Here is a 22,282-nt window from a genome sequence, read left to right as displayed (position 1 = left end):
AGAGCGGTAAGGTAACCTTTGGCAAGGTCAGTTCAGGGACAAATTGACTAACTCCTTAATGTAGAGCTTTGTCCCCTTCAGCATCGTGGTCCATTAAAAACTAAAAGTGGTGTATGATACTAGACAGGGATTAAACCTCATTAAAAAAAAAATCTGGGTACAGGTATTTCCTGCTTTTCACAAGCTCACAACACCACTTCACGTTCGTGAAAGACCTATGTTAGTACCTGTTTTTGCTAACTGAAAGAAATACGAGGAGGATTTTCGGTTTTATGAAAAAAGGTAAAAAATAAAACACGGTGTTCAGCATTTGTTCTGCGGGAAGCTGTCACAGAGGCAGCATGCACCCAAGTAGTGACGGTGGTCCCCAGCCTCCTTCTCCAGGAACTATACTCAGCCTCTCAGCATCCAGCTGCCACAGCTCTGAACTGTGTCTGTGAGCATCTGTGCTTTATCTTGACTTATTCTGTGCGTCCATTAGCAAGATGTGTCCCTAAGGTTTCAAAAGGGCCTACAAGAGGTTACTTTTGGGTCTGGGAATGTTCAAAATTTTTTCCCATGTAAATTAATGGTCATTGCTTTTTTGCTTTACATCTGATTTCAGCTTACACAAGTTTTCATAGGAACGCTCTACATTCAGATAGCAGGGGAAACCTATATTTAGTTGCCCAGCATCATTCTTTCCTTTGCTTTTGAATTGTTTTGTCAAAATCAACTGACTGTATATTTGGGGTCTCCTTCTGGAATCTCCATTCTGTTTCATTGTGTCTATTCTTATGCCAACATCATTCTGTCTTGATCATTGTGGCTTTAGAGTAAGTCTTAAAATCAAGTAGTGTAACTCCTCCAACTTTTTTTTTTTCTTTTCAAGATTGTTTGGCTATTCTTGATTCTTTGTATTTCCACATAAATCTTACAATCAGCATATCTTTTTTTTTTTTTTTACAAAAAAAGCCTGGGATTTGATTGGGATTGTGTTGCATCTATAAACCATCCTACTCAGCTGCTCCCAATTCTGTGACCATCAAAGGCATCATTACTCCAACAGAAAGGAGAAGTGAGAAAAGGTGTGGAGACTGGAACACTGGCTACTGGGCCCTCTGACAGGCATGTCATATTTGCTTCAAGACAGACTTTCTCATGGTCCCTGTAAGAGATCATGGTTCACCCAGAGGAGAACATTTCTGATTGATTTCTACCAGGGAGCAATTCAAATGAGGAAAGTATTTTACATTAAATAAAATTACTTCTGTTTTTTTTAAATTATTATTGAGAGAGAGAGAAAAAGAATGAGTGAGGGAGGGGCAGAGAGAGATGGAGAGAGAGAATCCCAAGCAGGCTCCAGACTCAGCACAGAGCCTGATGTGAGGCTCGATCCCACAGCACCTGGGATCATGACCTGAGCCCAAATCACGAGTTGGATACTCAAATGACTAAGCCACCCAGGTGTCCCAAAATTACTGTGTTTTAAACCTCTATTTCATGAAAAGAATTCCCTTAAAAGCACCTGAATCATTTAAAAATCCTCTCGGCCCTGTGCATATTGCTGTACAGATGGGACAGTAAAGGGTCCACATCTTTAATGTCCTGCTGTATGTATCTCCTGCCTTTTCTCCCATGGCAGAACCATCCTACCAGTTAGGCTCATGGTCCACCAGTGACAGAGAACTGTTTCCTCCATCAGACTGGGAGCCCCATAGGTGAAAGTGCTGACTGTTTTTCAGGCATAGTGCCTGACTGTGGCAGATTAGATCATGGTCACTCTACTTTCCTGACCTTCATAGGAGGCATATACTTCCCTGCCTCACTGATGTTGGCTTGGCCCCGTGACTTGTTTCGGCCAAAAGGATGTTAGAGCGTGTAACACAAGCAGAGACTTGAGATGCACCTGCACAGTAGATTTTGGGCTCTTGCACTCTTGCTTTTCACCATAAATGTGCCTCAAATAGCTGCCGGTCAAGGAGGATGACAGACATGAGAGCAGATCCAGACCAAATCTACAGCCGGGAGCCCAGTCCAGCAAGCTTAGGCAAGATCAGCTGAACTCAAATACTTAAAAACAAAATGCTTATTGTTTTATGCCACTGAGTTGTGGGGTAGCATTATTGTGGCAATAGCTGACCCATACACCCCTCAAATCTAGTATTCAGTGCACACCCAATTTGTCCCTTAACATCTACGTCTGATGAGTTTGAGAAATTCATAAGAAGCAAGTCACATGGCTCACTTCTCTAAAGAAAATGTTATAAGGAAGCTAACTGTAGTATTTCCACATCATTTTTCTACTCTCAAAGGTTAGTGCTGAGAAGACTAGCTTCTTGTTAAGGGAGATACTGCAGATTTGCAGTACGAGGGGGAAAAAAAAAGCCCTCCATCAACATCAGTCCCTCACACCCTGCAGCCCTTCCCTCACCTGTTCAGAAGTTTTATAAAATGCCACAGAGGCATTGACTAGTTTTAGCCGGTCTTCCATCTTCAGCATGAGCTGCTGCCAGTGGAGGGCCACCTTCTCGGCACATTCCCGGATGGCATCGGCATCATAGTGGCCGGCCTGGAGCAGAGCCTCAGCTTTCTGCTGTACCTGCAGGGCGCTCTGGTGCGTCTTCTGCAAGGAAGTGGCATGAAAGAGGGACTGGGCACAAGGGGAGGAGAGAGAGGTCCGTGGGAACGACCCAGGCGTGGTACAGGAGGGGGTGGAGTGAGGCGTGAGTGGAAAGATGCAGAAAAGTTAAAGAGCTTTAAATGGTAGATTCAAACATTTTGTCATGATGATTAATATATCACTGTTTTTAAAGCGTATTAAAAAAAAAAAAGAACATCATGCATTTTCATTAACTGAACGCTCAGGACCCTGGCTCCTGCCCACCCCCCACCCCCACTCTCCTACTTGGATCACTGGTTCTAAAAACATCTCAGTTTCTGTGGTAGAAAAATAACAGTTGTGTATATATCTGCTCCCTGATTGGTTCATACACTAGTGAATTTTTCTTTTCAAATCTCATCATAAAATTGTTCACTGTAGTGAGTTTTCAAAGGAAGTTACTGCTGTAGTCCCATTTTACAGATCAAATAAACATAGCACATAAGAAAAAAAATCTCCATATAATACAAAGCTCAGCCAACAATGCAATTATTTTAAACATTAATAATTAGTTGAAAAGGACTCCAGGAGAAGGAATAAATTTGGCAGGTTAATAAAGCCTAAGAGTAGCATCTCACCATCACCTCGCTACCTCACCAAGGGAACAGAGCAGTGTAGTAGATAATTTAGCTCAATGTGTAATCCTTACATTATTACATTACTTATGTTTGCATTTAGGATGATATATATATCATGGAAGGTTTATTTTCTTATTCAGGCTAAATGTGGTCTGCATTCTCTGATTCATATTAACTGTAGGAGGTACGGAGACCAGGCTGGAGGACAGGGTGGCAGAGAGAGCCAAAAGGATTAAAACTTACTAAAATAAAGTACGGATGTGGATGAAACAGGACTTCAAAGAGCTAATATTATTGCAACCTCAGCCATTGGGATGATTTCAACTCAATGGCATAGTGGTAATTTGGCTTCTGCATGTTTAAGAAAGTATAGCTCAGCTTCCAGTAAAAAAGGGACAGCTAGCAGCCCAGAAACGTACTCCAGAACTACTTCTGCCCTTCTTCTTGGGCAGCTGTGCAAGGACAGTCCCCAAGAGCTGATCCATTCAGCACTCCCTGTGTGAGTACAACCTCCCTCCTTTTCTCCTCTACACCACTGCTTCCCCTTCACCCTCATCCCAGAGGGCAGTTTGCATAGTCCTGTTGATTTTCCCTAGTCTGTCAACCATCTCCTGGCTTCCCTTCCCTGTTCTGAAATCTATACTCAGTGTGAGCTATGTTAGCACGACAGCCTCCAGCAACCTAGACTCCTTTATTCCCTTGCTTTGCCACTAAATCAGCCCTCAGTCATGATGACCACATCAGAATTTGAGTTCCTAAATGCTGAACATGGCTAGAAAGAGTAAACTAAGGGGCAGAAATGATCCTTTATAAATCCCCGACTTCTTTCTCTGTTTTACTTATCGGCACCATTTTCTTTTCCTGTCTCCTAAATAGAGGGGTATCCCAAAGTGCATTCTCGGTTTTCCTTCACTTCTGCAGAGCTCTTATTTATTCCCATGGCTGCTATTATTTCCTCTTTGTAGATGACTCTCAGTATCCATCTCTCGCCCTACATCTGACCCTCATCTTTAATTGTCTTGAGCTTCCTGTCACGCTTCTCACTCCAGGTCAGCAGCACTGGTTCAGTTGATTTAGCTGCCTGCCCCATGTTAGCCACTTACAAAGATGCATTCTTAGTAAAAGAAATGAATGGTCTTCCTGGAGAGAGGAGGAATGCTTGCCAGTGAATGCAAACGGCTTGACTGCCCTGCCAGAGCCACCACCTTCCTCCTAGAGATCTTCTCAAGTTCCGCATCTAAAATGAAACTCCTTCCTCTGAAAGCATCTTCCAACAGCAGTCTACCATCTGCCCTCCTTGTTGTCACCTGGGGTTCCAATAGTGACATCATCCTTGACTTGTTCCTCAAGGAACAACATCCTTGACTGGTCTAGCCCACGTCATGCCTAGACTGCTGTGGTGGTTCTAGTGCTAGTCTCCTTGCCTTCCATTTCTAATCCATCAAACCCATCCTTCACATTTCATACAGATAAATTTGATTTCCTGTAATAGGAAGTTCTTGGATGAAGTGACTTCTAATGTTCTTCCGGCTCTGAAACTCTAATTTGATGCTATAATATCATTCCCTTCTCTCAACTCAAAAGCCTTCAGTGGTTCCCCTACTGCTGTGAAATTAAGTCCAAACTTAAAAGATGTCATTAAAGTCTCCTCCCAATGTAGTCTGTAACACTATCATCTACTACCTCCTTACAAAAACTCTCTGAAAACACACTATGCACTTTTTAATTTTCGCTACCTTCATTCTTCCTGCCTTTTAATGAACATCCCTTATTCTCTCCCACTTATGGTCCAGTAGTACTTCGAGACTCAGCTCAAATCTGAGCTGTTTTTGGGGGGGGAGGGGGTGTGCCTGGATGGCTCATGGTTTGTGAGTTCGAGCCCTGCATCTGGCTCTGTGCTGACAGTGCAGAACCTGCTTGGGATTCTCTCTCTCTCCCTCTCTCTCTGCTCCTCCTCCACTCTCACTCTCTCTCACTCTCAAAATAAATGAGTAAACTTAAAAAAATGTCTTTTGGGGACTTCTGGGGAAGATGGTTGGATAGGAAGATCCTAACCACAGGGGAGGTCAGTGGGGAATGGGTAAAATAGGTGATGGGGATTAAGAGTACACTTATCATCATGAACACTGGGTAATGTTTAGAACTGTTGAATCACTATATTGTACATCTGAAACTAATATAACACTGTATGTTAACTATATTAAAATTAATTTTTTTTAACTGAATACAAAAATCTTTTTGGACAGCTGGACTCACTAAAAACTACTCTCTTCTGAATCATCTAATATTTGGCTGATTCTCCTTACTTAGACTGTGAAACTCTCAAAGCAATGACTGCTTTAAAAATCACTTTAATAACTGTCATTTATCCAAGGGTATATGCTGTACCAAGCACTGTGCTTATGTATATTTGTTCTTTCTTATGACACCACTATAAGGTGGGTATTATTATTCCTATTTTACAAATAAAAAAAAAAAATGAGGCTCAGGCCAGTTGAATGACTTTCCCAAAAATGTACAGCCAAGGAAGTGATGAGACCAGGAATAAGATTCAGGTTTGACTATTCCTATGTTCATTCCCACCATATCACACCAGACTGTTTTATCTCTAGCAATTAGAATGGCATCTACAGTGCTTCACTCGGAGGAAGGGTTCACCAAATGAACATTAGTGATTATGATAATTAACTGGCTTCTCAATATATGAAATCAGCATGTAATTGTCTCAAAATCCCATCATTATGTCTTTTTCTCTGAGAGTGAAGGAATAACTCTAATTGTCCTATAATTTAGGCTATGTAATAAATCCTCTTCCTTATTATGAAACTCATTATATCTGATAGTCCTTGGAACTCCATCCCCTTTAATTTCCAAAATGACAAACTCTTATGCACACGACATAATCTTGCTTTGATACGCCTGAGTCATTATTTTGCATGTACTTCTAGTCTCTACTATGTAATCCTATTGAGTATTATATCTTTAAGACATGGATTACCAAGGATGTTAATATATGATGTAAAATAGGAGTACATGGAAGAAAATTGAACCAAATCAATTGAATTTATTACCCAGTTTTAACTACTTTTTCTGCCATAATGCTCATACTTAAAATGCATAAGAGGATTTCAAATAAAATAGATTTCAAAATCGAGCTTATCTCTATGATATTCACAGCTCTTGAAACCCCATCAGCCATAACACTTTGCATACTAACAAACAATAACTTGGGTCTGTTGATAAATCTATACTTTGGGTGCTTTGTTCTGGTCTCTGTTCTTAACTGTTCTGTTTTCCTGAAACCCAGGTACTTCCAGTAAAAACTCTGACCTTCTTCAGGGAGACCAAAACCTTAAAACCCATAAATCCACCCAAGCTATGGTAAGCAGACATTCTAGTCTGCCCATGATAGTGTTAGTATATGCCTATTTTTTCTAGCTTAATTACTAATAATTCCCTTCTTCCCTCTCAGAAGTGTTTCAGTTTTAACAATAAGTTATATGATCATCCTACCCACACTTATTTTGTTTTCCCTTCTGGAACATAGGATTTTTTCTCAGGGTCCAAGAAGTCAAATTATGTTCTCTATCAGCCATTACTTGGAAAGGCCTCAGTAATACTATCAAAGTGGGCCAAGCCAAACCAGGCTAGTCAGATCCCCTTTCAAACTGCTTCAATCTTCCTTGGCATATTTTCCCCTTGATGCAGAACATGGTCTAAACCAACACGTTTAGGGAGAAGCACAGTCTCCCTGGAGAAGGAGCAAATTGGAAGTTCATTATGTTAACTATGTGACAGACCCTGCCTACCCTCCACTCCCATGATCTTCCAGAAATCCTATCTGCTCTGCTATCTCCTCTTCAGACCATAGACATATACTCCACAGGGGCCTATATCTCAATATCAATTCCAAGAATATTTGATCAAGTTGCACCCATGTAATTAAGAAACCTACATGCTTAGTGAGCTTCTATTCTGTAAGGGTGCGACAGCACCATTGCAAATTAATACATACTGCATATGCAGGTCGTGGGATTTAGTCACTTCACTAGCAGAGCTGATGCATTTACCCAGTTTTCCACTAGCTCACAGAAATGCTCAAGTACATCATGACACTTGGTTTTACTTGCCCAACATTTGTTTATGGAACAGGGAATTTAATTACCTGATAGGGCAGGTAAACCTTCACAGCTGAGATAAACAAGGAGGAGGTGTGGCCAACAATGGTCTTCTCTCTGTCTAGCACTCTCACAGCTCCATGCCATGCCCCTAGTCTGCCCAACCTCTGTTCCCTTCATGCTGACTCTCTATGGGGCTTTGACCACTGTGTGCCTGATTTTCAATTGTAACCCCAATCCTGATTTTTCCTTGACAGTGAATAGGTCTTAACAACTATCATATTTGGGCATGCCAGTAAAAGGGAAAGAGGCAGCTGATGATAATAAAACCTCTCTTCTCTTCTTAGTTCCTCCTTAGAAAATTATTTGCCCACACTGTGTGTGCAATATATAGCCTATTTTAAAATCTCAAATCCCAGACAGTAAACTACAACTAGTACTGGTTCCTACGAAGATAGCAGGCTATCTATGATTACTGTATTAAAGATATAAGTATGGGCATGAACAGCTAAAATTTTATCATTATTGTGTAAAATTCTCATTAACAATCATTTTTTTTTTAGTAAAAGATAACACCTTTGCATTTCTTATTCACTCAAAAGTGGGTTGACGTTTATACTGAACTACAAGTAATGGATGTCTTTCAAGGTTTCTCTCTGTTCCCGTTGGTGCTGAACTTATTTTTAATATAGTTCCCATGTCCCATTTCCTACTCTTTCCCCCACACCACTCTAAGGCAATCAGCTCAAGTCTCTTTGGGAAGGAGAATGTTCTAGCAGAAAGGATAATTAAAGGTATTATTTAAAGCAAGATGAAAAAATTTATATCAGATTGTTGTAAGAGGAAATTTTATTTTAAAATAGTCTTTAAGACAAGTCTTGGCTGGTGAACTTCTGTTTTCAGTTTATTCTTGAAACGTGACTTATCAAACAGCTACTCTCAGTGAAGCAAACTATCTGGTGCAACCTGCTCCAGTGCTCATTGTTCTTGGTAAGAGGCAGAATCTGACAAGAAAATCTAAATACTACCTAGGAATCAAAGGTTTTAAAATGGAATACTAATGTACAAATGACTTTTGTACTTGTCTATCTTCAATTCTGAGTGATCTTCAAACGGACTTCTAACCTTTTGGCTTTACCAGTCTCACATGGTGTATAGTCCATGATGTACAAAAAGCTCAGTGTACCCGGGGCCTTAAGGTGAAAGGTACCAATGGGTAACCAAGATGCACATTTGTGGTGTGAATACTTGTCTTCTCATACTAGGACTCCTTGGGGGTGATGAACCCTTGCATTTGCTTCTCCATCAATTCCTGCATAATAGGGAGCTACCTGGACCATTTAACCAGAAAGAGTTAAGGCTTCACTACCTAAAGAAATGCCCACATCTTGAGGAATCATCTTGCCTGAAGTGCAGAGCAGAATGGGGAAGGGAGGACAGCGTAGTCAGATTTGGGTGTTACCTCGATTGCCAGTTGGAACTGCTCGTGTTCCCTCTGCAGCTGCTCTGCTTCAGACAAAGAGCTGGCATTGACCAGGCTGGCATTGAGCATTGACTCCCCATTGCGGATCCATCCCAGGACCTAGGGAGTCAGGACAAGAGCACAGGTGAATGGCCTTTGCAACGTCCCCAGAGCTCTTGCTTTCTCTGGTCCTTCAGTCAGACCCTGCTATTTTCTGATCACACTTGGAGAGAGGACAGGAAGGCTCTGGATAATGCTCATCTCTGCAATCTTACCTGGCGCCATGTGCCATAAGGTTCTTATTGTAAGTATCAACCTCATTCTTAGATACATTTATTCTACTCTACCATTATTACCCCTCTGTCCCAATTTCCTCACCCACTTAATTTAAACATTATCTGCTTGTATTGTATGTACACTTCTGAAGTTCAACATCCCACCATACTCTGTCCCCCCAAATGTAAACTAGGGCAATATATGTGTCATGCTTTGTCTCACACAGTGCCTAGCACAGTGCCTTGCAGGTGGTGAGTATGCAGTAATGTTTTTGAAAAAGGGAATAATTATCTATTGTATAGACAATACCCAAATCACACCTGAACAAGTGGGTCCAACCTCTTATGCCTTGCAAAATAGTTAAAAGTAGACAAGTCTGAGCTTTGACAGGTCAATGACCCAAAGGAAAGAGGAGGGAGAAAGAAAACAAGTAAAACAGCATAAATAATCCATACACTGGATCATTAAAAAAAAAAAAAAAGGCAAGGGGAGAGGAAGTTATAATTGATTTATATTATCTAGAGGCAATGGCTAGGCTAAGTAAAATTTCTAGGTGACCTTAATTAGTACTGGAGAAAGAGAATTCAGTTATGGAATATTAGAATAGAAGGAGAAAAAGCTGACACTGTCTAGACAGTCCTAGGTGAAATGGACATGTGGCAATTCTCCAGCTAAGATCGAGTCAAGCAAATCATCACACTGGAAGAATCAGGCCTTAAAAATCTACCTTGCGTCTTGTCACCAGAAAATTGCCAAATACTTTCTTTATTAGGGAGTCTAAGAGCCTGCTTGGAGAGGAAATAAAAATTCTTCTGAAATTTCAAGATCAGTACATATCATCCATCTGTTACTTTAAGGCAAAGGAGAAGATACCACAATCTGTTTCAGATTTTTGCAGACTTTTTTCCCCCTTTCAACTTCTTCATGCTCAACAGTTAGAAAAATACTAAGCCTGGGCTCTCCTATTCCACAATCCTCATAGGCAGTTCTCAAATTTCCTCCTTGGGCAGAAAATGACTGGTGACATATTGTACATGGGTAACACTAGGGCAAAAATCCTGTGGAAGCTGGGCTATTTTGATTGAGATGCTAACTCATGGCCAGTCTGGCAGATTGTGGATGAGATGCCAAATCTGTAAAGCAATTAGTCGCAGGAATACTGCTCAGAGTGTGTATGTGGGAAATGTCTGATGCCAGTGGGGTACTGTGGCTGGCTGGCTAGAGGTGCTAATGATTTCCTAAAGCCGCCTGTGAGTTTGGGTACATGTATACATGGATTGCATGGCCAAAAGCTTCAGTTCTTTGGAAAATGGAACTCACAATATATACTTTTGAACTATGCAAGTCCTTCTGCCATGCTTCATTGCATTTTGCTTAGTTCAAGATTCATTGGAGGGTGTCAGAGAAACATTTACTCTGTGTGCATCACAAATCAACGTTTGAGGGGCAATTTGACTCCCTCTGGGCCTCCTGAGTCTTGCTGGCATATGTTACCTTCTAGTTTCAGCCAACTGGAAACATCAGTTATAGCTGTGGTGATGGGGATCTCCATTTACTAGGTTTCCATTTAGATATTATAGGCTCCAGTCTCTGCGTCGTTCATTAAGTCATGCCATATCCTTGATATTCTTACTCATTTTGATCTTCCAAATGCTGTTTATAAAGGCATGTCAGGTCACCAGAGTGGGAATTTTGATTTTAGGAAGATAAAAATGCATGTTTATATCCATGGCTTAGGTTCAGGGGTGGGACTGATTCTTATACCCGAGTCAGTCCTCGAAGTAGGACTGGGATAGTGAAGAAAAAACACAAAGTCTGCAGTCAGAACACCTGGCTTTTTTTACTACCGGGAAAAACCACAAAACCCTCAGTTTTCTCATCTACAAAATTAACATAATAATACCTTTCCTTTCTACATCAGGGCTGATAAGATGTAAAACCTGCCTATGGTAGAGGTGGTGATGTTTAGTTTTGGAGCAAAGCGAGGTAATGCTATGATTCTTCATTTACCCCTCTCACAATGAGAAGGAAAAAAAAAGGCTAGGACTATTAATTTTTGTTCCAGTATTTGTAGAGCTTACTGGCAAATTCTGATGTGATGTGGGACCCTTGGCTGTTTTGTTACCACCATTCTTTGTAGTCTGATCAGTGACAACTCTTGTTGGTATAATTTTCTATTACTGTAGTCCTTTATTTTCTTGTCTCATAAAATTGGTTATTTATTCTATGAGCATCCAAATGAGTGCAAGGGAATAGAAGAAATACTGTCAGAAAAAATGAGAAAATGTTTTTCTAATCCTGTGTAATTTCAGAAACCTCATTTAATCTCTCTGAATCTCGGTTTTCTCATCTGCAAAATGGTAACACTTTGGTTGCTTAAGTCACAAAGAAAGACTAAATGAAGTAACCTAAAAGTGTTCTGCAAACCATAAAATGTAGTGCAAAACACGAGCATTTTATGTTGATCAATTATCTGAGGCAACGATTTACCTATAGGTTAGATGATCTTTGAGGGTCACTTTGAATCCTAACATTCCATACTTCTTTCAAAATTCAGAGGCCCTGCAAACCACAGGATACCAGAGAGAGTCAGGTGGGTAAGAATGAGGGACCAGAGGCATATCACTGCTCAGGGACTCAGGAGCTGGCCAAGAATTCAGCTCAGTCAGAGCTGAGATGGCAAACTGAAAATGGGGATTTACTGCTTCCTCAGGCTAAAAAAGCTCAGGTAAACCCCAGTGAGAAGACTGGATTTGGTTAACTGGACGTGGATGTCCACAAATGATGATGCCATCTCAGTGGGGCAAGCTGTACCCTGTAACCACACAGGCTGGGAAGTTGTTTGTATACGGTTCTCTAGGTCACATTCACAATGAAGCTATGAAGATGCCCTCAAGGCCTCTGACTCTAAGACCAGCTGTTGCTGATGACTTATCACAAGGCACAGTCATTTCTGAAAGTCTGGCTGCAGGAAAAATTGCCCACCTCTCAGATGGTAACTCAGAGCCTGTCATATTTCCAGCATTTCTTAGTTCTAGAAATTCACAATTTAAGAGATTGTATGTGATCATCCTTCCTGGTTTTATAGACTGTGACCATGTCTTCTTAATTATCTCCATTTTGAAACAAATGGACAGTACTTGTCCCTTTGGTCTACCCCAACTCTTGTCTACCCCAACTGTTTTCTACCTTTATGTGTGGTGAACAGAATTGAACACAGTATTCTTGACAGGATCATATTTTCTCCTTTGTTTTCAATGTCCCTTTTGTTCATAAGCAAGTTTTGGGCAGTATTTGGTCCACAGGAGTAATGAAAGTCAATGCCTTTAGTAGACAAGTATGATTTATTTCCCCATAGCTTAGAGCCCCAATATCTTACAAATCCATTTTGGCCTAGTTTCTGTTAAATGCACTGTTCTGGGGTAATACATATGGAAATTCACTTAGTTTTATGCCCATTGAGTAGGTTTTTCAAATCTTCTTGGATTATCTAATAAATGTGAGGTCATCTTTATCAGTGTAGTAATTTTCCTGGAAAGCAATCAGAGAATGCTGTGGGACTACAGAGTAATCTGAACCACTTTTCTAGAAGAAAGGGGGCATCTGAGTGGTCTAGGGCCCTGGACCATGGGCTATAATCAGGGGAGTGGTTTTCCTTAAGCAGTCAACATTTCTCCAGAGGTGTTTATCTAAGTTGTTTATCTTAGTTGTTTATCTAAGATACAGAGTCCTATGTAATCCCTCAGAAAGAACACAGGTTGCATTAAACAACTTCATTTGTTCTCAATACTCGAAAATAATTTTCAGTCTAACATCCGTAGCATCATCTCTCCTCAAAGCTTACGTTTAATATAATTGTGGTGTAACTACATAACCATAGGTTATGATGGCCAAATCTAAACTTTTCATCTATGAGCTCTAACGACAGAGCTGTGTAACAGCACATTGTGGGTCTCTCCCTTTCCGTCCCCATTAATGGCATTTCAGTTAAGGTGTCCTTTTTCTTTTTTTCTTTCTTTCCTTTTTTTTTCTTTTAGTATTTTCAAAAGAGAAACTCTCAAGCTGGTGTCTAAATTTAGCTCCACTGATCAATACTGACATCTAAATTAACTCCCTCTTTCCAAGTGTCAACAGCTTTCAAATCAATATTTCCTGCTCCACCAACTTCCATCAAACACAAATGCCTTCTCTGAAACTGGATCAGACGACTCCCAAAAGAAAGAGCCCTACGCTGACAAGGAAAACAAGTCTGCCTAATGAGGCATGGTGGCTTAACTAAGCAGCAATCCCTTGGCGCCTCCCAGGACCTCTGTCCTTCCCGAAGGCCTTCGTGGGTTTCTTGCAGTCTGACTTAAGCAATCCAGTATGGTTTTGAACTACAATCCCATATGTGTCATCCTCACCATGGTGGGGAGAAGCCATTTGCTGCTGCGGAAGAATTTTTTGTCTTCCAACTCACGAAATACTGAATGGGAATGTATCCAGATATTAGTCAAGCCTGGATTATTCATATAGACATCCCACTTCCCCATTTGATAAAGTACCTATCATCATCCCAACTCCCCATTCTACACAGAATGTATACTTAGAGGATGAAAATTCATTTCCATTTCCATACCAGTCAAGAAAAACGTAATTAGGGTGTGAGCTCTATTAGTAATGTTGGAGCAAACAATAAAATTAAAAACCAGGAACAAAACAAAAGTATATATTTCATTTCACAGTCAAGTAGGAATGATTTTCCTGTTACTCTGTTTGGATGATCTCTCCCGCCACCTTTGGCTGATGGGAACAACTATGCATGAACGACGGAGGACTCCCATGACCTGTTGGAGTGTGTTGATTGATGAGGCAGGCGCCTTGTGCCAGGCACAGGCCGTGCCTGCCTGTGCTCTAATATGTAGTGCTGTGAAGGCCAGGAAGACCCCCAGGCTGTGTTCTGCTGGAGGGCTGCTTCCTATTTCTCCCGGAGCCCGAGGGCAAGAGTGAGGCCCAGGAGAGGCAAACTGTGGGACTGTGGATAAAGGAAGCTGGGCTGAAGTTTCAGCTAAGCAGTCAACAGGCCCTGGCAGCACTAACCCAATGCCGCCTCAGTTTCCCCATCTGTGAAATAAACAGACACTCCTTTTTCACCATGGGTCTCTTCTCTTAAAATGAGATTATAGGGGCACCTGGGTGGCTCAGTTGGTTAAGCGTCCGACTTCGACTCAGGTCACGATCTCACGGCTTGTGAGTTCAAGCCCCGCGTTGGACTCTGTGCTGATAGCTCGGAGCCTGGAGCCTGCTTTGGATTCTGTGTCTCCTCCTCTCTCTGCCCCTCCCATGTTCATGCTGTGTCTCTCTCTGTCTCTCAATAATAAATAAACGTTTAAAAAATTTATTTTAAAAAATGAGATTATAAATGAGGAAGTATTTCTCATATGAAGAGTAAGTACTATCATTACTACCAAAAGCTTCAGAACTTGTATACTCATCACTGCTCTGGGTCTGCTAGGATTTCCACCACGTTCCTGTGAATAACACATCTCTCCAGAGATTTAGGAGTGGTCCCAGTGTAATTACACAGAAAACAGCCTGGATGGCAGCCCTGTGATTCTGCCTTACTTGGCACTCAGTGATCTCATCTGCACGGAGGACAGATCTTTAGCACAGCGTATGCAGGCTCTCGCTGAGCACTGATCGGGAGAAGCAGAGCACAGAAGACAATTTTGGTGCATTATAATAAATAACAATATAATAGCTAAGACCTAGGCATTAACAAGAAATACTCTGGATATAAAAGAACAGTAATGATTAAATTAAAAAGGTGTCTTTGTCCCCTATACTGAATTAATAGAGTTAAATACGACAGTGTAGCAGCCACACTACATAAGAAAAAATGTTTGGCAGGAAGATGTTTCTCTGCTTAGGATACGTTGGGCGGGGCTCTGCCTACAGGGTGCAGGGGTCAGGATTGCTTGAAAGAGGGTGGAGCACAGGGAACAACCACAAAAGTGCCATGGAGCCCACCCTGCCAGGAAGCCCTCGTGGAGCAGTGGAGGGTAGTAACATTCTCTTCCATCAGTGTGACCACTGTTTGGTGACCTCTCTAGGCTTCTGGGGCCTCATCTGTAAAATGGAAATGATATCTGCTTCGGAGAACGGTTGGAGGATTGATGGAGAGACAGATGTAAATGGTACACAGCACTCAACAAATTGAACTATTATATTTGTATTTCTTCAATCCCACTTTGTCTCAATAAAAAAATCTCCATTCATTATGCTAATAATTAAAATTTAGTCTGTTCATAATATAAATATGTAATATTTTTGTTTAATTCTTTAAAATTTTACTATTTTTTAATGTTTATTTTTTTATTTTGAGACAGAGAGAGACAGAGAGACAGAGCACAAGTGGGGGAAGGGCAGAGAAAGAAGAAGACAGAATCTGAAGCAGGCTCCAGGCTCTGAGCTGTCAGCACAGAGCCCGATGCAGGGGCTCGAACTCACAAACTGTGAGATCATGACCTGAGCTGAAGGTGGACACTTAACCGACTGAGCCACCCAGGTGCCCCAACATGTAATATTTTTAAAATGTGTCATTGGTTACTATGTTTTCCTAGGGGTTCCTAGAGGTCTGGGTACGTCCTTTGGTAAAATGTTTAGTATAATGTCTCATACAGATAAAAAATCTTTTTTTTTTTTTTCTAAATTGACTTTAATATGGCAAAAAAGTTTCTTATAAGAACCACACACGTGTTGAAAAGAACAATGGGTGGGGCGTCTGGGTGGCTCAGTCAGTTAAGCAGCCGACTTCGGCTCAGGTCATGATCTTGCGGTCCGTGAGTTCGAGCCCCGAGTCGGGCTCTGTGCTGAAAGCTCAGAGCCTGGAGCCTGCTTCAGATTCTGTGTCTCCCTCTCTCTGACCCTCCCCTGTTCATGCTCTGTCTCTCCCTGTCTCAAAAATAAATAAACGTTGAAAAAAAAAATTAGAAAAAAAAAAGAAAAGAACAATGGGAACTGCTACCACTCAGTGACTCTCAACTCTGCGTCAGGTGTTGCAGTAGGCACGCAGGTGCCCCAAGGTAACCAACCTGGCTCGAAAGCCTGACTATGTTTATTGATGAAGGATTTGTATTTCACATGAGCTGTGTGTCAGGCTTGAGGATAGAAAGGAAGAGAACAGGTTCAGTGACTGAGGTCGACTTGGGAAAGCTCCGGAAGTCTCAGGAGACTGTTGGAGAGAAAACTAACACATCTGTAGTTTGAGGCTTGCACCATCAGATCTAGTCGTTAGATCCAGTAGATAGATAGCAGCGTCACTTTCAAAACCAAATGACCACTCCTTAACTCACCTGTTTTCTGCATTTGGGTTACACCAGTGGCTCTGCATGCCTCACCCCGTACCAGGAGCAGCGCCCGGCCAGATGGGCAGCCCAGACCAAGGGAGGAAGGTGTTGGGGCCAGGCTCACCTGTTTGACCTCGGCCTGCAGGTGCCGCAGCTGAAGGCACTGCTCTAACCGCTTATGGGTCTGCTCTGCGTTGAGCTCCAGTTCGTGCTGCTTCTCATGGAGAAACTCCAGTAGCTCTTGTACCTGGGCTGCCAGATCGATGTCTTTCTCACAGATTAACTCAATTCCTGATTTAAAACACACGTAAAAACAAATAAAAATAGTACTATAAAGACGACATTTCCTTCAATAAGCAGAGGAGAGCTGAATGTGGAAACAGCCGCGAGCAGGACCCTCCCAGCCTTCACACATCCCTCTGTGAAACCAGACAGTGTCATATTGAACCTTTGTTTGGGATGTTCAAACCATGCAACCTCTTTTGGATTATCTGATCCTTTGTCTGGGAATTTCATCAGCTGCTTATTATCAGCCAGAGTTACAGAGAGATGGTTCTCAGGGTGTCCATCCCCAGAGAAGAAAGCACTAGTAGGAACTGTTGGGGGTTTGCTAACACCTACAATATTCACAAGCAAGGCTCTCAATCATATTGGGAAATACAATACAAAACCAAAAAAAAAACCAAAAACCAAAACCAAAACCTCTCTCCATAACTTCTGCCAAAGGCAGAGTCTTTTAGCCGGTCAGACGCAATTTATAATTAGATGGCAAGTTTGTTCTGACGAGTCTCTGGGCAGTGGCGATTTTATTAGTCAACAGCTTAGGTCCCCTAAAAAGGCAACTCTTAGAAATGCACATGCTAGCTGTCATATACCGTTTCTCAAACACAGGAAAATACACCTGATAAACATACCCCAGAAGTACCACATGGGTCCTGACTGCTTATCCATTTACAAAAACCATGTTAAAGTTGTGCCTACACAAGGAGAGTTTGCTCACCATCCTTCCGCTTATTCAAAGCAATGAGTAAGCCCAGGCAGCCACTGACAAGCATTCCCAACATTTATGTATATGTCACCCAGCATTAATAAACGGCCAACCATCTGACCTGTGATGGGGCCTCCAGTCAATACTCACTACGCAGAAGCTGTGGCTCATTCCTTGTCCATCCACCTCTCCACCTTCCTTACTTTTTCCATATACCTCTCCCAACACACAGGTGTGGACACACACACTCTTTCTCTCCACCAAGCCAGTGCTCCTATTTATACGTCAGCAGCAGACAGACTAGAGGAGCCTTCCTCAAACAGATCTGTGTTTCAGGATGGATTATTAAAACTCTGACAGAATGAGGGGACTGCCTTAGTTATCACAGGCCTACTTGTCTGCCAGTGGCTTGAATGTGATTCCTTCCTTAGCTCTTGAAGACCACATGAAAAGTGTGCTAGCTTTGGAGCCAGTCCTGAGTCAGGATTGTGAACATAGGCAAATTATCTAAGCTGTCAGAAGCTTCACTCTTCTCACATGTAAAATAGGACTTTACATACGTACTTGTCTCATAAGCTACCTGCTCAGGGGCTCCTTGGGAGGATTAAATGAGATAATGCACGTAGAGCATCCATCATGTAACATAATAAACATAGACCTCGCTCCTTAGTCCCATGGCTTTCCTGATTCCTGACTCTTAAACTCTCAACTCTCTGCCTTCTTATATTCATCCCCTCTTGGTTGCTGTCTAACTCCAACTTGATGAAAATTATAACCTGTATTGTTTCTTGGTTCCAATTGTCCACCTAGTTCTAATTTTGAACCTTGCTCAGACCCACAGCTTTAGAAAAATCCTTTTTAGGGGCGCCTGGGTGGCGCAGTCGGTTAAGCGTCCGACTTCAGCCAGGTCACGATCTCGCGGTCCGTGAGTTCGAGCCCCGCGTCGGGCTCTGGGCTGATGGCTCAGAGCCTGGAGCCTGCTTCTGATTCTGTGTCTCCCTCTCTCTCTGGCCCTCCCCCGTTCATGCTCTGTCTCTCTCTGTCCCCAAAAAAATAAATAAACGTTGAAAAAAAAATTTAAAAAAAAAAAAAAAGAAAAATCCTTTTTATTTTTAATTAAAAACAATTTTTAAAATTTATTTCCTTCAAGAGAGAGCAAGTGGGGAGGGACAGAGAGAGGGAGAGAGAGAATTCCAAGCAGGCTCCATACTGTCAGTGAGGAGCCCAACGTGGGGCTCAAACTCATGATCCCTGAGATGAAGACCTGAGCTGAAATCCAGAGTTGGATCCTCAACTGACTGAGCCACCCAGGTGCACCAGCTTTAGAAAATCCTAACTCAGGATTGCTTGCCTCCTTCTGATCCCTAACACCACTTGGCCCTGCAACTTCTCAGTTCCATCCAGATCCTTTCCCCAGCTCCTCATCCTCGAGTTTATGACCCAGTGAAGCTCACAAATAGGGAGTCACCCATCAATGGGGTTGGGACTAAAATTCCCAGCAGATAAGTCACAAAAGGCTAATGTACTTCCATGGGGATCACAACCCAAGCAGCCTGCCAATCCCAATGTACAGTCACATGAAAACAAGTCCCCTTTGGGAGACATCCCCATCACTCTGACTCACATCTTCAGAAATTCATTACCATCACCACCAACACACCTGCCGGATACGGGGAGGAGGAGTATAAAGAGAGTGTACACGTGCTAAAGGAACTTCATTTCTAGAGGCAAAAAATAGGGTTTTATATAAGGACAATATGGAAGAGTGGGAAAAATTTCTTTTCTGGTGTTACATGGTAATAATTTCAGTATCTTTTCATGTTTATTTTTTTCTACCAGTTTCATAATTCCAAATCCCAGCTCCTGAAATATCTGTAGGAGACAGAAAAGAACGGCTTGTTCTTTTGGCAGTCAAGTCCCTGAAGTTACTATTTTCATTTACCAAGGGGACAAGGTAGAGCATCTCCTTGACTGAAAGGAAAAATAAGAACACAAAAATTCCTATCTCTGCAGTGCTCAGCATAGTGCAATGACCCTTGGCCTCCATATTTACTTTCTGGAAATGTAATTTAAGATCCATCTGCAGAAGCAGAAACTCTTCCCTGGTTCCAGCCACAATGCAGGTTTTTTCCAGCTTGTTTTCATTCCACATGCATCTGTGGTGTTTAGTATGCTAGGCTTGGACAAAGTGTCTTTCTCTGGGAAGCCCATGGCTCACCTCTGCCACATCGCATGTAAATGGGCCCTCTAAACTGGTAACTCATCAAAGGGGCCAGCACCTGCTTAGGATACCATCCAGAGCCGGCTCCCAGCCTGCCCCGAGACCCAAGCCCTTCACCTGCACCTACCTCCCTTGATATTATTTTATGAGAGATGAACACAGGAAATAAAACGGGTGAAGACCATGCTTACTGCACTTCTGTGCTCCACAACACATCGTGTTGTAGATGAAGTGAATGGGAGGCACATCAAGTGGCACCTAGAAGGATAGAAGCTCACCCCTCCCTCCCAGTGCCTCCAAATGCATCGGCATGAGTCCCAGTCAGAACTCATCAACTGGTAAATATCCATCAATCAACAGCAAATGGAGTTTGCTTGTGTTCACATTACTGTTCTCAATTTAGTCACAGTCCTGTTTTCCTAGGGGCTCTCCGAAATGCAGCAAGACACATTTGTCCTTTCCATCAAGCAGTGAAACCTATCTGTAATGAAACAGTTTGTCAGTCTCTTTAGGGCAAGTTGTGTTGACGTGTCCCACAATATTTTCTTTTTTCTTTTCTTTTTACCGTTTATTCATTTTTTTGATAGAGACAGCATGAGTGGGGGAGGGGCAGAGAGAGAGGGAGACACAAAATCCGAAGCAAGCCCCAGGCTCTGAACTGACAGCACAGAGCCCGACGTGGGGCTCGAACTCACAGACCGTGAGATCACGACCTGAGCTGAAGTCGGACACTTAACTAACTGGGACACCCAGGCGCCCCATGATGTGTCCCATGGTATTTTCTACTGATCCTTCCACTAGAACACTGTTGGGGGTGTTCCCTCATGAATTTGTCCATGTTCTCACAGGAATGCAGGCTCCCTGGTGCTACGGCCACATGTCTTATATATCTATGCATCTTTAGCACCTAGCACAGTGCTTGACTCATAACACCCAATAAATACGTCTTCAGTGAATGTATGGGCCTCTTCAGGAAAGGGCTCAGGTCATGTCCTACTGTGGAAAGCATCTGCGAACTCTGGGAAAGGACAAACTTAGGTTTGAATCTATGCTCTGTCCCCTATTAACAGTGGATTTCCAGGCTCCAAATCCTCTCTGAGCTTGGGTAAAAACAATCCCAACAATGTCTTCTAGGGGTGTCATAGGACTAAGTAAGTTTAGGGATATACAGTGCCTGGCATTTAGTAGGCTCAAAATATCTGTGTTCCCACTTTTTCCTTTCCCTTGAGTTAATTACAACATATTCATTGTTGATTACCAATGGAACCATTGAACGGCTTGTAAAAATGTAAATATAAAATCTTATTGTGAGGTATTTATGGACTTGCTCAGTGCACATCATTAGAAACTGTGATGGTCTAAATGCTATTAGACCACTGCTCTCAATTTTGACTCACTTCAGATCTGGAGAATTTTAAAAATTGCCATGCCCTGGCCACACCCAGGAGACTGTCTTGGTGGGGGACCTGGTCACCAGGAAGTCTTAATCTCCTGTGGTGATCTAAACACACAACCAAGATGGGAAACCACTGGATAAGAGGGTATAGTGGCCAGCAATCCAGGGACAGAGATATTCTTTATGCTACACTCAGTCAGCAGAATGATCCACACTGTGTTTGTTTAGAGCCTGAGGCCACAACTAATAATGTCACTATACTTACCTTCGCTGCCAGGTTGAGGGTACCACTTAAACTTCCTCCAGGAGAGAGGTGCTTGTGGTCTAGGGTAAGGTATAGGTATTCTTGGCTATGCTACTCAGAGATATGTCTTTCAACTCTTTGTGTGTTCTTTAAACATCAGCCTGCCTCCAATAGAGAATATACTTTCTCTTTTCTCCTCCCCTCCTCATTCCTCTTTCTGTGCAATTCCCTCAATGTAACACCCAGTTCAGCAATTACAAAATCTTTTAATCGGGTTTTTAGAACAGCACTCTCAACCCTGGCCATATATTAGAATCACCTGGGAAGTTAAAAAAAAAAAATCTGGGCCCACTCCAGACCAATTAAGCAAGAATCCCTGAGGAATGGGGCCCAGACCTTGGTACTTTTAAGTTCTGAAGGTGATTCTAAATATGCAGCTAGGCTAAGAACCATTGTTTTACATCTAAGTTCTCTTCCCCTCCACTCAGCCCCCATCAGATCCACATTTCCATTAACCCCAGAGTAGCTCCTCTTTTGGAAAAAACACAAGGCTTTTCTTTCCTTTTATAATGCAAGTGAAATTATTTATGGCCCGTTATTTTTACACATCTCTTCCACTGCATTGATGTTCACTCCATTAACTAAGCAAATACTGTTATTGAGAACTTGCTGTGAGTACAAGACATAACCACTCTGCTGGGAATGGAAAGAGAAGGAAGAAACAGTCCTGCCCTCAGTCTGCTGGAGAAGCTGCAGGAACACATAACTGCAACAGAACACAGTATGTGCTAGAACACAAGTGCAATATGTCATAGTTATCAAACTTTCTTGAACCCTTACCATGCTCACATATTATCACACTGCATCTTCACGATGACCCTACGTGGTCGGTATTCTTATGATTGCCATTTTCCAGGGAAGGTGAGGCTTGGAGAGATGGGGCAGCATGTTCAAGCACACCCAGGCAGGGAAGGGTACGGCTGGATGCCAACCCAGGCACTCTTCCTGTCCCACCTGTACTCTAAGCTCT

The 22,282-nt window shown here is 42.3% G+C and overlaps 1 protein-coding gene across 21 annotated transcripts in view; it reads right to left on the bottom strand.

Annotated features, from left to right (window-relative positions):
• KALRN (kalirin RhoGEF kinase) overlaps positions 1 to 22,282 on the bottom strand; it is a 675,561-nt gene that overhangs the window by 276,782 nt on the left and 376,497 nt on the right. For 14 of the 21 annotated variants that reach the window (XM_045502312.1, XM_045502314.1, XM_045502313.1 and 11 more), the window contains exons 15-17: positions 16,528 to 16,694; positions 8,800 to 8,919; positions 2,414 to 2,632 (exon numbers count right to left, since the gene is read on the bottom strand). In XM_045502312.1, the coding sequence (XP_045358268.1) occupies positions 2,414 to 2,632; positions 8,800 to 8,919; positions 16,528 to 16,694 (506 nt within the window). The remainder of the gene's footprint in view (positions 1 to 2,413; positions 2,633 to 8,799; positions 8,920 to 16,527; positions 16,695 to 22,282) is intronic. The other 7 variants (XM_045502319.1, XM_045502322.1, XM_045502331.1 and 4 more) reach the window with 1 other exon arrangement.

This window comes from Leopardus geoffroyi, chromosome C2 (genome assembly GCF_018350155.1).
Source record: "Leopardus geoffroyi isolate Oge1 chromosome C2, O.geoffroyi_Oge1_pat1.0, whole genome shotgun sequence".
Classification (NCBI taxonomy): Eukaryota; Metazoa; Chordata; class Mammalia; order Carnivora; family Felidae; genus Leopardus; species Leopardus geoffroyi.
This window is presented reverse-complemented; position numbering and strand designations above follow the sequence as displayed.